This window comes from Myodes glareolus, chromosome 13, assembly GCF_982192425.1.
Source record: "Myodes glareolus chromosome 13, mMyoGla1.1, whole genome shotgun sequence".
In the NCBI taxonomy this organism is placed as follows: Eukaryota; Metazoa; Chordata; class Mammalia; order Rodentia; family Cricetidae; genus Myodes; species Myodes glareolus.
This window is the reverse complement of record NC_142038.1, coordinates 74,729,738-74,745,449: the sequence shown is the minus strand read 5'-3', so window position 1 is coordinate 74,745,449 and position 15,712 is coordinate 74,729,738. Positions and strand designations below refer to the sequence as shown.

The window sequence follows — 15,712 nt, the reverse complement described above, 5'->3', positions numbered from 1 at the left end:
TTTTCTCACTGCTGACAGCAGTCTTGGAATTGCTCTCTCTTCATCCTTTAACATGTTCTATGGCCTGTAGAGGCTGCCTCGATGATCTCTTAGCTAGGGATAATGTAGAAGGTATGAGGATCTTTTTTCTTTTTTCTCGAGACAGGGTGCCCTCTGTGTGATAGTTCTGCTGTGCTGGATGGAACTTACTTTGTAGACCAGGCTGGGCTTGATCGCACAGAGATCCATCTGCCTCTGCCTCCTGAGTGCTGAGATTAAAGGCATACACCATCACCACCCAGCTTCAGGCTGTAATCTTACCAATATAATGAAAGGAGTGTAAATCAGAATTGATGGAGAAAATATGCCTAGTCTAAGTGACATGTGAGATGCTCATGCCATGGCCTTTGCTCTAAGGCAACCAACATGAAGAGCACTTGTTAGTAACCTGAAAGCTATCAAGGCTACAACCAGGATTCAAAGAAAAAGTCCACCCACAGTGTAGCGAAACTGAACTTAAGGGTTTTCTATCTGAGAGGTAAAGACTTACATAACAATATGAGGGTAATTTTGTTTTATTATTCTGCAGCGCTAAATCCCTTGTTCTAATTGTCTCTAATTCTCTGTTTCAGTTCTTTCTTGCTTCTTTGTTCACCTAGCTTAAATACACTTTTTTTTTTTTGTTATTTGTTTTGTTTTTTGAGACAGGGTTTCTCTGTGTACCTTTGGAGCCTGTCCTAAAACTCGCTGTGTGTACCAAGCTGGCCCCAAACTCACAGGAATCCACTTGCCTCTGCCTCCTGAGTGCTGGGATTAAAGATGAGCGTTACCATCACCCAGCTTTTTTTTCTTTATTTATTCTTATTGAGCTCTACATTTTTCTCTGCTCCTCTCCTGCCTCTCCCTTTCTCCTTCAACCCTCTCCCATGGTCCCCATGCTCTCAGTTTACTCAGGAGATCTTATCTTTTTCTGCTTCCCATGTAGATTATATCTATGTAAGTCTCTCTTAGCGTCCTCATTGTTGTCTTAGTTCTCTGGGATTGTGCTTTGTAGGCTGGCTTTCTTTGCTTTATATTTAAAAACCACCTATGAGTGAGTACATGTGATAATTGTCTTTCTGGGTCTGGGTTACCTCACTCAAAATAATGTTTTCTAGCTCCATCCATTTGCCTGCAAAATTCAAGACATTGTTATATTATTTCTGCTGTGTAGTACTCCATTGTATAAATGTACCACATTTTCCTTATCCATTCTTCAGTCAAGGGGCATATACGTTTTTTCCAGGTTCAAGCTATGACAAACAAAGCTGCTATGAACATAGTTGAGCACATGTCCTTGTGGCACGATTGAGCATCCTTTGGATATATACCCAAAAGTGGTATTGCTGGGTCTCGAGGAAGGTTGTTTCCTAATTTTCTGAGAAATCGCCACACTGACATCCAAAGGGGTTGTCCCAGATGGCATTCCACCAGCAATGCAGAAGTGTTCCCTTTACCCCGCAACCTCTCCAGCATAAGTTGTCATCAGTGTTTTTGATCTTGTCCATTTCTTACAGGCATAAGGGCCTTTGGAAGAGCAGGCAATGCTCTTAACCACTGAGCAATCTCTCCAGCCCTTTAATTTCTCTCTTTATTTCTTCCTTGACCCATTGTAGCACCAGTGCCAGCATATTAAAAAGCCTCTTCTGACTTTCATGGGCACCAAATATACACATAGTCCAAATAGACGCATGTAGGCGAAACATTTGTTACACATAAAATGATTCTGAAAGCAGTCTGTTGTCTCTAGTGAGAAAGTGTTCACTGTTGGTCTTCGGGTCCTAACACAGGTTAGGTCTGATGAGGTGGGTCAGCACTGCCACACAGGCCTGACGGTCTGACTCTGATCTCTGGAGCCCTGTGTAAGGAGCAAACTGTCTCCCGAAGTTGTCTTCCGACCTTCATGTGCACAGTATGACATACCCATGTCGACACACACACATAATAACAAAAAAGAAATAGAACTCTAGCATGCTCCTTCTGGTTTTTAGTGTGTACTGTCATGCCACAGTGCATGTGTGGGGGTCGGAGGGCAACTCTGGAGTTTATTTCCTGCCACCTTTTCGTGGGTTCTGGGATCAGATTTAGGTCATGCGGCAGGTGCCTTTGCCTTCTGAGCTAGTTCTTTGACCCTTTACACTCTTAATTTGTGAGGCTTGACTCAGGAGACTCACAGGTCTTTGGCATGTTACTGGGTGAGCGTTACTATCTTGAGTCTGCTCAGTGTTTTGACTGTCAGAAAATGGAGCAAACATTTAGATGTGCCTAGACTCTAAAGTGCTGCACTTGCAAGCAGTCTTTGTAACAGTGAGGTTTCAAAGTGGTCTGCCTGGGACCCAGTGCCAGGTAGAGTGCAGATGGAGCCTGGTGGCTCATGGGAAGGCGACTGACTCAATGCCTGGGGTCCAAACATTGCTTCACTTTGACTGCTTAATGAAAGCTCTTTGGTGCATGGTGCCACAGCATATGGAGGCCCAGCCATGGTTATAATTGATGTCCCACCATTCCCAGCCTCTGTCAGCCCGATTTCTCATCTGTTATGTTGTCTGTCTCTCAGGGTGTAGTAAAGAGCCTTGGAAAGCACTTGGTACCTGGTGCTTTATCTATCTATTTCCATAAATAGGAATGACAGTTACCTGTGTAACCCGTTGACTGGACTTCCTTGTTTTGGTGTTTGGTGGGGTTGAGATTGAACTGGAGCCTCATGCTTGCTAGTCAAGCTCTCTACCACTTGGGTCCATCCCGAGCCCGCAGTAGCAGTCTCTTAATGTTTTGTTTCTTGACCTTGGTCCCAGGTGTTGCCTGAGAAACGAAGTCTCAAACTCCTGAAGAGCCTCAATGTGAACCTCAATGTGAACTGGTACATGTACTGTCCCGAAAGTGCTGTGATCCTGCTGTCTACCACAGTCCTTGAGAATGTTCTGCAGCCTTTTTATTTCAGGGTAAGAGCGAGCCCCAGGCCCCTCCCTAACCCAGCTCTAAAGCAGTGATGAGTCAAGCCCCTGAAAGGAGCCCCATCCTCAACATGACCACCAGAGGCACACTTCCCTGTCCAGCCAGTTCCAAGAATGGTTGGTTCTGTGAAGAAGAATTAGAAGATAGTGTGTACCTTCATTGATTTAATGTAGAGCAACTAAAACATAGAAGGAGTGTGTAAACTTTCCTAAACTTTCCCCAAAACAGGCTGGCACCATGTCGAAGCTTCCCAAGTTTGAGATTGAATTACCAGCTGCACCGAAGTCAACCAAACTTAGCCTTTCAGAGAGAGACATTGCGATGGCGACCATGTATGTCTGTCTTCCAAGGGTTCCTTTTGTAATTGCCGCTAGTGACCTAAGTAATGAAAGAATCCTTAAAACAGATAACAAGAACACACACCGTTAATCCCAACACTTGGAAGGCAGAGGCGGGTAGATCTCTGTGAGCTCGAGGACAGCCTGGTCTATAAGAGTTAGTTCCAGGACAGGCACCAAAGCAATATAGAAACCTTGTCTTGAAAAAGAAAACAAAACAAAAAAACAACAAAAACAAAAAACAAAAAAAAAAAGATAGCAAGAACCCTTTTTCGGTTTTTTACTTGAATTTAGCAAATACAGAAAAATCTAAGGTCTTTTGACACTTTTTAAAAAAGGTTTATTTTTAAGTGTATGCTTTACCTGTATGTGTGCGTTTGCACCATATGTGTGCAGTGCGCACAGGGCATCAAGTTCCCTGGAAGTGGAGTTATAGATGGTTGTTCGCCGCCCTGTGGGTGTCGGGAATTGAACCTGGGTCCTCTGGAGAAATAGCAAGTGCTCTTAACTGCTGAAACATCTTTCTAATTGTATCATTTTCTTTTGATTATATTAGTTTGTGATCTCAGGGTGATTTTTTTTTTTACCTGTCTTGTCTGACACATGAGAACATTGAAACAATTTCAGTGAAACATTCAAACAATGAAATAGGTTTGCCTTAGAATTTTAAAAAGTGTAACAAGGATTTTTAAGCTAATATATAAATGTTCATATATATACATTTATATATGTATGCCTATATATACGTATATATGTGTATATATATACAGACATACACATATAAATGTATATATGAACACACACACACACACATATATATATATACAGACATACATACAGAGTCTTATATATATATTCCTTTTTTTTTCTTTTTGGTTTTTCAAGACAGGGTTTCTCTGCATAGCCCTAACTGTCCTAGAACTTACTTTGTAGAGCAGGTTGACCTTGAACTCACTGAAATTCACCTGTCTGCTAGGATTAAAGGTGTGTGCCACCACTGCCAGGCCATTAAAATACATAATTTTTAAAACTCTAACAAACATGGAGTGGAATTATTTATGTAGGGAATTATATAATCACTTGGAAATATAGGTATTTCAAATTTTATGTTTCATACTCTAAACATTAAGCCAAAATGAAATCAGTACAAAGAAACATTTTCTGCCTTGTATCTCCAGGGGCTGCATCTTCAAGGATTGCCACGGGTTTGCTCCAGGGGCTGGGGATGTGACTTAGTAACTAAGACTTGGCTGCCCAAGACTCTGAGATTGTTCCCAGGTCCAAAAACAAATTCCAAATCATTTCTAGTTCGGCTCTGTGTTTCCCAACTTAACTTTTTAAAAATTACTATTATTTTAATAGAATCCACTTGCTCTTTTTCCTTCTGAGGGCAGAGAAGTGAGCACAGTCCTGGCTGCAATGGCCTGGGACCTGTCCTGCCCCATTTGTTCCTCTTTTCTTGTCACCGGGGCAGGCCCAGCACTGAATTTATTGCTGGGATAGAAGTGCACATTTTAAAGCTGCTCACGGGAGCGTCCACGAGGTGACGTCTACTGTGACGAGTGAGTGTCCTGTCTGTTATGGGATGAGCCCTGCCACTGTGGAAGAGAACACTGAGCTGGAAGTGAAATAAGCGTTGTTTTGTCGTGACTGCCGGCCTGCTTCTCTTTCCTGGCTGGAACTCAGTGCTTGCCTTCATGGCTTTCTTTCAGAAGACCGTAATCAAACTGTATGTGGAGGAATTTTATTACCCCCTTAAGACAGGGGCTTATATAGCCTAGGCTGTGCTGGAACTTGTTATGTAGTCAAGGTGACCTTGAACTCCTGATCCTCCTGAGTGTCAGAATTAGGAGCTAAGCCACCATACCCAGTTTATGTCATGTTAGGGTTCAAACTCAAGAGTTTTGTGCAGCTAGGCAAGCCTTACTCTACAAACCCAGCTACATACCCAGCTCTGGGGACGAGGGACTTTTAAATGGCCGGTTATGACTCATGTACCTCTGTCTCTGCTTAGATATGGACAGCTCTACGTCCTCTTCCTGCGGCACCATTCTCGGACCTCCAACAGTACGGGAGCGGAGGTGGTGCTGTATCACCTCCCTCGGTATGTCTGCTGCCGCACATTCTTGTTCCTCTTTGATTTTAAAACGGAACTGAGGCTTGCTGACCTCGTGCCACAATCTCGGTGCCAGTCTCGGTGTTGTCTTTCAGAGAGGGCGCATGTAAGAAGATGCACATTCTGAAGTTAAATAGGACGGGAAAGTTTGCTCTAAATGTCGTGGACAACCTGGTAGTGGTCCACCACCAGGACACAGAGGTAGGACTTGTGCAGCAAGCTGCTACTGTCTGTGCCGGCACTCATTTTTGAGACAGGGTTTCTCTGTCCTGAAACTCACTCTGTAGACCAGGCTGACCTCGAAATCAGAGATCCGCCTGTGCACTGCAGCCGCCTCCACCACCACCGCCGCCAACTTGTGCCAGGACTCTTAATAGGCTCTGTGAGAACTGGCAAACCCAAACACGGGTGGGGAGAGTGCGTAAGCGCAAAGAGTTAAACAGCGATTCCCTGACAGTTTATCAAAAACTGTTGGAGTTTGGGGACACAACTCGCTTGGTTTAGCGCTTGCCCAGTGTGTTCCCTCCCCAGATACACACCAGCTGTCATGGTGCACACTTGTTACCCGGCGGGAGGCAGAGGCGATAGGGACAGAAGTTCAGTCTTCCTTAGCAATAGCGAGCTGGAGGGCAGGCAGCCTGTCTCAGAGAGAACCAAAGACGTTAGAAACATTGAGAAAAGTTTTGATTTGATCTTTGGAGCTCTTACCTGACTGAGCTAGCTGGGCTGGGACTCTGCTTCAGATCCCCAATGTCACGAGTCTGTGGCCTTTGTCACGTGGTGAGTGTTGGTAACAGGATTTGACGATGAAGTCTGCATCCGTCTGCGACAGGTCTCCAAATGTCTAACTGAACACCTGGCGGCAGGCAGGCCTGGGGGGTCATGCTGCTCTATCTCTGTCTCTGAAGCTATTTCCAGTCCAAGTGAAAACGACCTGCCTGTATCTCTACAACCTTACATGGAAGCAGGCCGTGGGTGCAGAAGTATTGTGGAAGTGGCGAGAGTGGAAAAGGGATTTGTGAGGGTCAGGTCCCTCTGTGTGAGAGCGCTGGGCTGTGGGGTGGGTGTGAGCAGAGGCTCCAGGCTTCCACACTGGCAACATGCAATGCATTTCTCCCTGCTCTGTAGACATCAGTGATATTTGACATCAAGTTACGGGGAGAGTTCGATGGCAGTGTTACTTTCCACCACCCTGTACTTCCAGCCCGGTCAATCCAACCTTACCAAATCCCTGTGGCAGGTAAGAACAATTCCGTGGGCTGGCAGTGCTGTCTTTTCCCTTGGGTCCATGTTCTTTCTGGAATTGTCAGGGTTCATGTTCAGAATGGGAGGAGGAAAATGGACTCCCAGAGGGTTAACTCAGGACCTTATCCTTGCTGGGCAGATGCTCTACCACTGAGCTATGTCTCCAGCTGCTGGGGATTGAACTCAGGACCTTATCCTTGCTGGGCAGATGCTCTGCCACTGAGCTACGTCTCCAGCCAGTTTGTTCTATTTTATAAAATCTAAACTCTCCTGCTGCTTCTCTAAGCTCTCATTGTTTCTCGAGAAGCAATTTATATAATAAATGATTTTTCCTTTGGAGAAAATACTTTTCCTTCCTTGGGTCTCACAGTGGAGAGTTGAGATTACCAGTAGACAAAACCAAAGCCTTTATCTCCTCCTCGTCTTCTTCTTCTTCTTCCTCTTCCTCCTCTTCCTCCTCCTCTTCTGTTCTTCCTCCTCCTCCTCTTCTTCTCTTCTTCCTCCTCCTCCTCCTCCTCTTCCCCCCCTCCTTCTTCCTTCCTCCTCCTCCTCCTCCGCCTCCTTCTCCTCTTCTTCTTCTTTTTCTTCGAGGCAAGGTTTCTTTGTGCAACCCTGGCTATCCTGGAACTCATTCTTGTAGGCCAGGGTGGCCTCAAACCAGAGATCTGCCTGCCTCTGCCTCCGAGTACTGGGATTAAAGGTGTGCGCCACCACACCTGGCTGCTGTGTATCCTTTTAATGTTGATAAGCCCTTAACAGTTTTCTGTTTTCCCTGGCTCTGTAATCCTGGAATTAAATTCAGCTGATTGTGGCTGTTATTTTAATGGGGACACATACCCCTTTGTTTTTAACATTCTGGGTTGTAGTTATTAAGATTTGCCTTTTATTTTGATTTATGTCCATCTGTGTGAATCTGCATATATGTATGAGCATGTGTGTATGGGTGCTGCCAGAAGTCAAAAGAGGGTGTTGGATTTCCAACAGCCCATGAAAATGTCCCCAGGAAGTAGTGTGTAAAGATCCCTCACTGTGGTTGATTTTAGGTTTATTTTTTAAAATGTTTTATGGATTGAGTGTGTGTAGCACATCCATGTCTGGTGCCTGATGAGGATGCTGGATCCCCTGACACTGGAGTTACAGTTGCCTACTACCACGTGGGTGCTGGGAGCCAAACCCAGGTCCTTCATTGGAGCAGCAAACACTCTTGCCCACTCAGCCACCCGACCAAACCTGCATGCTGGGTTATAGTAGATGCAGCCAGTGCCCACAGGGGTGGTTCCTGAGTGTATTCTAGATCATTCCTCCTTCTGAGATCGGGGAGGAAGTCAAGAGAGTAGCAGGTTAGGAGCGGAGAGGACCCACTCAGAAAAGTGTTTCCTTAGTTCTAAAGGAGACTGCAGTGAGTTAGCTGATGGAATCCGCAGTCACCAATAGTTTGGCTCTCTGGTGTTTGCTTAGGAGGCACACATGTCAGCTGACCTGTGACAGTTGCTCAGCCTGTGGTCTCCTTGTGTGCTTTGTAGAGACCACTGAGAACCACACTCTAGGTGGTAGGTCATCAAACACTCAGCGTTTGGGCAGCGGCCCATCATGCTGGCTCAGTAAAAGGCACAGAGGCACTGTGAGCACCAGGTGTCTGATGGCCTTAACGCCCTCCTGCTTGCTTTCTGGCATCTGGCTCCCCTAGATAAGAACATGACCAGTAAGGAAGAGATGATGGCAAATGATTGATTGGGGAAAACCCTCGGCTCTGATCTAGTAGTAGAGGATCAATAAAGAGGCTAATTGCTTGATAAGAGTGCTGATTGAAGGGGGTCAGATTAGTCTGGGAGCCGACTGACAGTAAGAGGTCAAGAGAGCATGTGTGAGGTGTGGCCTCTCTTTGTGTTTCCTGCTGGATCATGAGCCCCGCTGGTACAGACACTGGAACTGATTTTGAGAGAGATGTTGGGTTTGTCTTGCTGAACAGGTGGCTTTTGTTTGACTGTTAATCACCTGGGGTCTCAAAGACTGAGATGCCCAGGCCCTGCACTGAGGCATGGCATGGGCACTGGAGTTTTCCTCTTCTGCCTGGCATGCAGGTGCTTTCCTGTGCACAGCCCTCATCTGAGTGGGTGGTGTGTTCAGTGACCGTCTTACTGAGGCAGCTCACTAATGCCGTCTTTTGAGTCTATCTGGGTAATTGGCACAGAACTGGGAGCCCTGCTCATTTCTCCAGGGTGACTGGGATGGGTCCCTGTCGTCAGGACGGGAGGACTTCTTAGCTGAGTCCTCTTGAGCCTAGACCTGCCCAGTGCAGTGTGGCGGAGGTCATTGTCCACGTGACTAAACCACAGCCATCTTCCTTTGCACCATCAGCGAATCTGGGTATCCCAGGTCAATTTCTTAGAGTTTTAATGTACACTTATTAGTGGTGATGTGTCATTTCCAGTTAGATCAAACCTGGGGCTGGAGGCACGCATGACTCAGTGATTAAGAATGCTTGCTGCATTTGCAGAGGACCTGGGTGTGTTTCCCAGCACCTGTGTGGTGGTAGACAACTGTCTGTAACTCCGGTTTCGGGGATCCAGCATCCTCTTTTGGCCTCGTCAGGCACCAGACATGTATGAGCTGCAAACATACGCACTTGGGTAAAACACTCAACCCATAAAACGTTTAAAAAATAAACTTTAAAATCAACCATGGTGAGGAAATCTTTGACACACTTCCTGTTTCTGAGGACATTTTCATGTCTGTAAATGACACTGTCCTTCTTCCCAGGTATGTCATTAGTGAGACAGGACAGTCTCCTCCTCCTCCCCACCTAACTACAGTTAGTAATGTCTGTTTGGGCAGTACGAAGTATTTTTTTCAAGTCTGATGTAGTTCCTGCAGGATTTCCTGGCTGCCTGGTCACACTTGTATTCTCAATTTGTAGGTCCTGCTGCTGTGACCAGCCAGTCTCCAGTTCCCTGTAAACTCTGTATCCTCACAAAGGTGGTGTTGCTGTGCACAAAGGGACTGTGTTCCCACCCACTGCACACAGCCCTGGGAGCTGTTCCTGGGGAGGCAGGCCTTTTGTGGCCTCCATTGTGGGGGCTGGGCAAGTGCTAAATGAAACAGGCAGGGCTTTCATTTTCTTCGACTTGGAATTTCCTTTAACGTATAGATTCTTCATCATGGATCGTCTTTCAACCAGACATCATTATCAGTGCAAGCCAAGGTAGGTCTGCATAGGAAAGTGTGTGCTGACTTTGGATTTGTCACCACCATTGTTGCTTCGTAAGAATCTTCGAAATGACCCCTCCCTTCAGTCTTGAGAATGGGATTGCATCTCACCTTATACTCGCATCTGTAGGTTCATTCTTTTTTCCATGAGCATGTGAGATTCTTACAAGTAAAGTGACTAAGAATGGCCAGTCCCCATTACATTCCTGTGGCCATTTCAGAAAACTGCCTTGGTGAGTGGTCCATGTTCTCATCCCTAACTCCACCTCCCCATGTACTTCTGTCTAAGATGCTTCACCCCTTATTTTGTCTTGCTGGTGAGGCCTCCTTCAGCCTGTTGTCTCTAACTGTGGCTTTGCATTTGAGAACTCTGTAGTCACTTTGAGAATTTTCCAGCTTCATCCTCTGGGGGGAGTAACGAGTTCACTTCTTTTACATACATTGGCAATAGTGCCAGATCTCGGAAGCTGAGAAATTGGTCCCTCTGATTATTTTTGATGTGACATACCTTTCTCCCATGGAGAAACCAGCTTGCCTGTTAGTACATGCATAGGCTAATGAGTGGATAGCAATCATCCATGAGTCAGTACAGAGGAGGAACTAAGTACGCCGTCTACAGCTGATGGGCACGTTGGAGGGAGTGGAGTGCTGTCCTTGTCTCCATGGAGATAACACTGGTGCGACTCTAAATGCAGTTTTTCTGAGATAGCATGACTGTCAGTTCTTCCAATTAGCCACCTTCCTGAGTGTCCTGAATGTTGGTTAGGAAGACAGGGATACTGTGTTTGAAGAGGTCTAGGGTGCTCTTTGTTGGCTCTGGCTCTGGCTTGCACTATGTTGCTGAGCTTGCTGCCTCTTAACCCCTAGGTTACCTCTGGAACCTCCAGGTGAAACTTCAGCCCATAGTCAATCTCTTGCCAGATAAAGGGAGGTTGATGGACTTTCTTCTCCAGAGGAAGGAGTGCAAGATGGTCATCCTATCTGTCTGTTCACAGAGTAAGTGGACTGGTCCTTCCCACAAGGTCTGTGCTCACACCACCATCCTTGCATCTGCCTCCTGAGTGCTGGGACTGAAGATGTGTACCATCACTGCCCAGCCTACCACCACCTTTAAAAAAAAAATTATTATACCCGTGTGTATATGTATATGGGCACGTGCCATGGGTGCCAGAGAACCACTTACGGGAGTCTGCTCTCCTTCTAGCGTTGGGGTCCGAGATTGAACTCAGGCAGTCAGGCCTGGTGGTGGGTGCTTATTGCCTGCTGAGCCATCTCGCCAGGGTGCCCCTACCCCTATCTTTCATCTTTTGCACTTAGGGCTGTATACCTGAAGGGTGGATTACTTAACCCTTTGGAAATACTGGGAAACACACAAATGATTAGTAGGCAAGTGGCTTCAGACGAGATCTAAAACTACACACCCAGTGCCCTCTAGTGACACCTGCCTTGCTTCTTCTCGTCCCTGAAAGGGACTCTGACTGACTGCAAGGTGTTGGTCCTCTGAAACATTTCTTTGAAGGTCCTTTAAGACAGGGTTTGCATTGGTCACCTTTGAGAGTCCTTGTCACCGTCATACTGGGATTCTGATTACATTGGGTCTGACGTGTGTGTTGTCCTTTCCAGTGCTGGCCGAGTCAGACAGAGCCACGCTGCCAGTGATAGCCACTGTTTTTGATAAACTCAACCATGAGTATAAAAAGTACTTGGATGCTGAGCAGAGCTACACCATGGTAAGTTAAACTGTGAAGGAGTCCTGCCACACAATGTAGGTTATGTAATGTAATGTCAGAAGCTTGGTGATGGCAGCACAGGGTGGCAGTCATAGGCCCAGAGTCCCCGCATGCTCCTAGCTTGAGGCTTCGATCAATACCTCACTCTTTCTGTGTTTTCAAATCTGTTTGAGCTTACATGTGTTTATGTTCTTGGTGTTCTTCTATTTTGTAGAAAGAAAATCAGCCTTGGCTTTGGCCAGAGTCTGCACTTGGTAAATTAGAGATGTGGTTTCCCCTGTTGGCTACTTTCTTCTCTTCACCTTAGCGAGTATTTACAAATACAAGGTTATCTAGAAGGAAGTGTGGGAGAGGTATGAGGAGTGTCCAGTGTCTCCCCCATTTTGATGGGTTTGTTTCGTGACCAGATTTTAACAAGGACTGTGAGTACAGGTTTGAAAATGTCCATTGGAGCCTGGATCATTGTTGGGGTCACACCTGAAGGCCATGACTGCCCCTCCCCCAGAGTCCACCAGTAGCTAGTAGTTCAGCAGGGAGGGTAAGGGCCTTGTGAGCCCCTCCCAGATCCATGATTGATTGCTGATAGGTCCAGTGCAGTGCAATGCGGCTGTTGTGGGATGCTGGCAATAGCTGTGTCAAGCTCTATAGATAGCAGTTTGCAGCCCTTTCCCTGTCTTCTGACTCTTATATCCTGCTTCCTCTTTTGTGATGTTCTCTGAGCCTAAAAAACTGATGAGTATTTGATAGTCAGCTGTCTTCAACATCTTGAGCAGCCTCATCTCTGCACTCACTGGGGACCACAAGGTTTATCTTAAGATTAGCAAAAAAGAATATCCTAGAATACTGCTGCCATCAGTATCAGAGGCATTGGTTAAGTTCCTAGCACTGTGTGTTCCAGTTAGTAGACATAACACGTTCAGTGAAAGGTTGGGGGAATTTGTGTGGCTATACAGCACTGAGTACTTCTGGTTTCTGAAGCAAGAAGGACATTTGGGATAATAGGAGAAATCAGTTCAAGGATGTTATTACCCACAGAGGACACTGCTTTGGTTGAGGATAGTGGGTCTGATAGACTGCCTCAGCCATCTCTGTCCCTGTCCTGTGTCAGCCCTGTCTGGTTGTTTCCCACTGATGCTGTCCTGGGCTGCAGAGTCAGTGGGTTTGGGCCCAGCGGCAGACCCTGGGCTTCCACACTGATCATGAGGTGTGAAGAACAAGCCATCTGCACTGAAGTTGAGCATGCTCACTAGGGACACACAGCTGGAGCAGCTCTGCTCAGTCCTGGGAAAGCCCTGGCTCACCACTGAATCCCCATTACACTGGGTTGTGACTGTGACCTAGACGGTGCTGGAAATGTGGAGATGGGTGAGGCCCTGGATCCATTTCAAATACTACATAGACCGAGTGCAAGAGCCATTCCTTTACTGTCTGGTAGAGCTTTGTAAACGATGGTGCAGCTGGCCAAGAGGAAAAAAGAAGTCAGGTTGGTTCCAAGTCTTCAGAGGTTAGAAAATATATGACTGTGGCTTGGTTATTTAATTCTGATTGTGCACGAACCCTGGAGTGTTTGCCAGGGGACTAGCTCTGCTTTGAAGAGTTGTGTCTGGTCTTGCTCATGTTCGTTTTGGGTAAGGAATTCAGCCTTGGGTTGACTGTAATGGGTATGGGTACTGTTACTGTTTCTGTGGAAGGTGACTAAGGTCACAGCTTGTCTCACTTTAGGCAGTAGAAGCAGGGCAAAGCCGGAGCAACCCACCTCTCAAAAGGCCGGTGCGGACCCAGGCAGTGGTGGACCAGTCTGATGTGTACACACACGTGCTGTCGCCGTTTGTGGAAAACAAGGTGTGTTGGGCTCCGGGCTCCTGTGGGGCAGCAACAGGACTCACACTGTGATTAAACCAGCAGTACTGCCCCGGGAGAGGGCCTAGGGCTGTTCAGTGTAGACGGTTCACAAGAGCTAATGCAACTCCAGCGAAGCAGAACACTGGACCACCTTACTGGGCATCAGTGGGCTGCCTGCAGCTCCTTTTACAACTGAGAAGACCCCTTCTTCCTCCGTAGGAGATGCCGCACAAGTTCGTGATAGCTGTGCTGATGGAATATATTCGTTCTCTGAACCAGTTCCAGATCCCAGTGCAGGTACCTTCAGAAGGGTATTTGCTATCCTACATTAGGAGAATCAGGTCAGAACACCGCCGGTCTCAGAAGAGATGGCTTTTTCATGTGCAGAATTCTGGATGATTTTTAACACAGCAGTTGTTTTTAGTGGGGATGGAAATGTTGGTTGAGAACACTCTTACAGCTAAACTATGGCCTGGGAGGGAGTTCAGACTGTTGCAGCCTCAGGCAGCCATGGTGGGCAACTTGGTAATGTCTTTTACCTTTCTTGTGTTCCTAGCATTACTTACACGAACTTGTCATCAAGACACTTGTCCAGCACAACCTCTTTTACATGCTCCACCAGTTCCTGCAGTACCATGTGCTCAGCGACTCCAAGCCTTTGGTCTGTACCACTGGTTTTTCTCTTTGGTAGTCAGAAAGCTCTCTACAGCCTCCCAGTGGCCTTTCAACTGAAGGTAGTTGGATCCCTGTCTTTCAGGCCTGCCTGCTGCTGTCCCTCGAAAGCTTCTATCCTCCCGCCCACCAGCTGTCACTGGACATGCTGAAGGTAACTGTTGTGCCACAGCTTTAGATGCCACCAGCATGCTTCCTGTGGCTGCCCTGACCTCCGTCTTCCTCACTTGCAGAGACTGTCAACAGCAAACGATGAGATAGTAGAAGTTCTTTTATCCAAACACCAGGTGTTGGCTGCGCTAAGGTTCATCCGAGGCATTGGTGGCCATGACAACATTTCTGCACGCAAATTTTTAGATGCCGCAAAGCAGACTGATGATGTCATGCTCTTCTATACCATATTCCGCTTCTTTGAACAGCGAAACCAGCGTTTGCGGGGGAACCCTAGCTTCACACCAGGTGGGAGAGGCCCGGGGTGACCACAAACAACAGGAGCAAACTTCTGGGTGGGAACTTGGGATGTTTCCAGCAGCCCAGCTCACCCTTAGCCTGGGTCTCTATTGAGTAGATTCAGAATGCTGATGGATCTCAGCAGAGGACTGTTGGGGGCTGAGGCACTCAGGACGGAATTCAGGCATCTCAGACATATTGTATATATGATCTTGGAGTATCCCTCAAGACAAAAATAGTGATAAAGTAGGACACGAGGAAGAACAAACTTAGTTACTGTGTGTGTGTAATGCAGACAGGGTGAGTGACAGGTCAGAGCCGCCCAGCAGTCTAACACAGGGCAGTTGGTTGAAGGTAGGAGCTCTGCAAAAAGATTAATGATCTCAAAATTTAGGAGGATGAGGTATTTTATTAAAGAAAAATAAGTTAAAACCCAGTATATCAGTATATAACCCAGGAGCATTTTGTCTGCATTTCCTTCCCATGCCACACATCGCTAGCTGGTAACTGAAGCTACATTCTCCCTACAGGAGAACACTGTGAGGAACACGTCGCCTTTTTCAAGCAGGTTTTTGGAGAACAAGCTCTAATGAGGCCTACGACATTCTGAAGTCCCTTGACAGTTTTTAATATAAAAATGTATAAAGTTAATTTATTGCATTAATAAAGCTCTTTATACTACAAAATGTTGTAATAAAGTACCTACAACATTCTCAAATGTTGCTAAAAATAAGCTATACAATGTGTGTGGTGGCTAACTCCTGAAAAACGGAGACAGCACATGGACTGGCTTGTCAGAAGTGGTAACTGGTCGCACCCACCGTCCTTCCTCCTGCCCGAGACAAGGTGTCTTTGCTGTAGGGCTGACGACGTCACCTTCAGACTCCATACTACGTGAGCTCCTGAGGTTAAAAGGTGGGTAGGCTGCACCTGCCACACCTGTGACGCAGCCCATCGCCTGTGAACAGCCAGCACCCAGCACGGCCTGCACAGTGAGGCTGTCCTGCAGTAGACTTGACCTATCCATAGGTGAAGTCACCAAAGCCTGCTACAAGGCTAAAAATTGAGGAGCCGTTCTCGCTCTGTCCCTTTGTATCGATCTTGAGTGGTCTGTCTTTTAGCTTTAGTTACCGACGGTC

At 46.6% G+C, this 15,712-nt stretch overlaps 2 protein-coding genes across 4 annotated transcripts in view; one reads left to right on the top strand and one right to left on the bottom strand.

Moving 5' to 3' along the window:
* Positions 1-15,259, top strand: part of Rmc1 (regulator of MON1-CCZ1) — a 27,865-nt gene extending 12,606 nt beyond the window's left edge. The window contains exons 6-20 of one of the 2 annotated variants that reach the window (XM_048447963.3): positions 2,814-2,960; positions 3,202-3,305; positions 5,326-5,415; positions 5,523-5,628; positions 6,556-6,667; positions 9,590-9,634; positions 9,821-9,874; positions 10,747-10,875; positions 11,503-11,609; positions 13,332-13,451; positions 13,671-13,748; positions 14,008-14,112; positions 14,209-14,277; positions 14,411-14,582; positions 15,104-15,259. In XM_048447963.3, the coding sequence (XP_048303920.2) occupies positions 2,814-2,960; positions 3,202-3,305; positions 5,326-5,415; positions 5,523-5,628; positions 6,556-6,667; positions 9,590-9,634; positions 9,821-9,874; positions 10,747-10,875; positions 11,503-11,609; positions 13,332-13,451; positions 13,671-13,748; positions 14,008-14,112; positions 14,209-14,277; positions 14,411-14,582; positions 15,104-15,183 (1,518 nt within the window). In that variant the 3' untranslated portion in view covers positions 15,184-15,259. Of the gene's footprint in view, positions 1-2,813; positions 2,961-3,201; positions 3,306-5,325; positions 5,416-5,522; positions 5,629-6,555; positions 6,668-9,589; positions 9,635-9,820; positions 9,875-10,746; positions 10,876-11,502; positions 11,610-13,331; positions 13,452-13,670; positions 13,749-14,007; positions 14,113-14,208; positions 14,278-14,356; positions 14,583-15,103 lie in introns of both variants that reach the window. The other variant, XM_048447962.3, reaches the window with a different exon arrangement.
* The window catches only part of Npc1 (NPC intracellular cholesterol transporter 1), a 45,210-nt gene continuing 44,460 nt past the window's right edge, over positions 14,963-15,712 (bottom strand). For both annotated transcript variants that reach the window (XM_087896253.1, XM_087896254.1), the window contains exon 25: positions 14,963-15,712. In XM_087896253.1, the coding sequence (XP_087752379.1) occupies positions 15,630-15,712 (83 nt within the window). In that variant the 3' untranslated portion in view covers positions 14,963-15,629.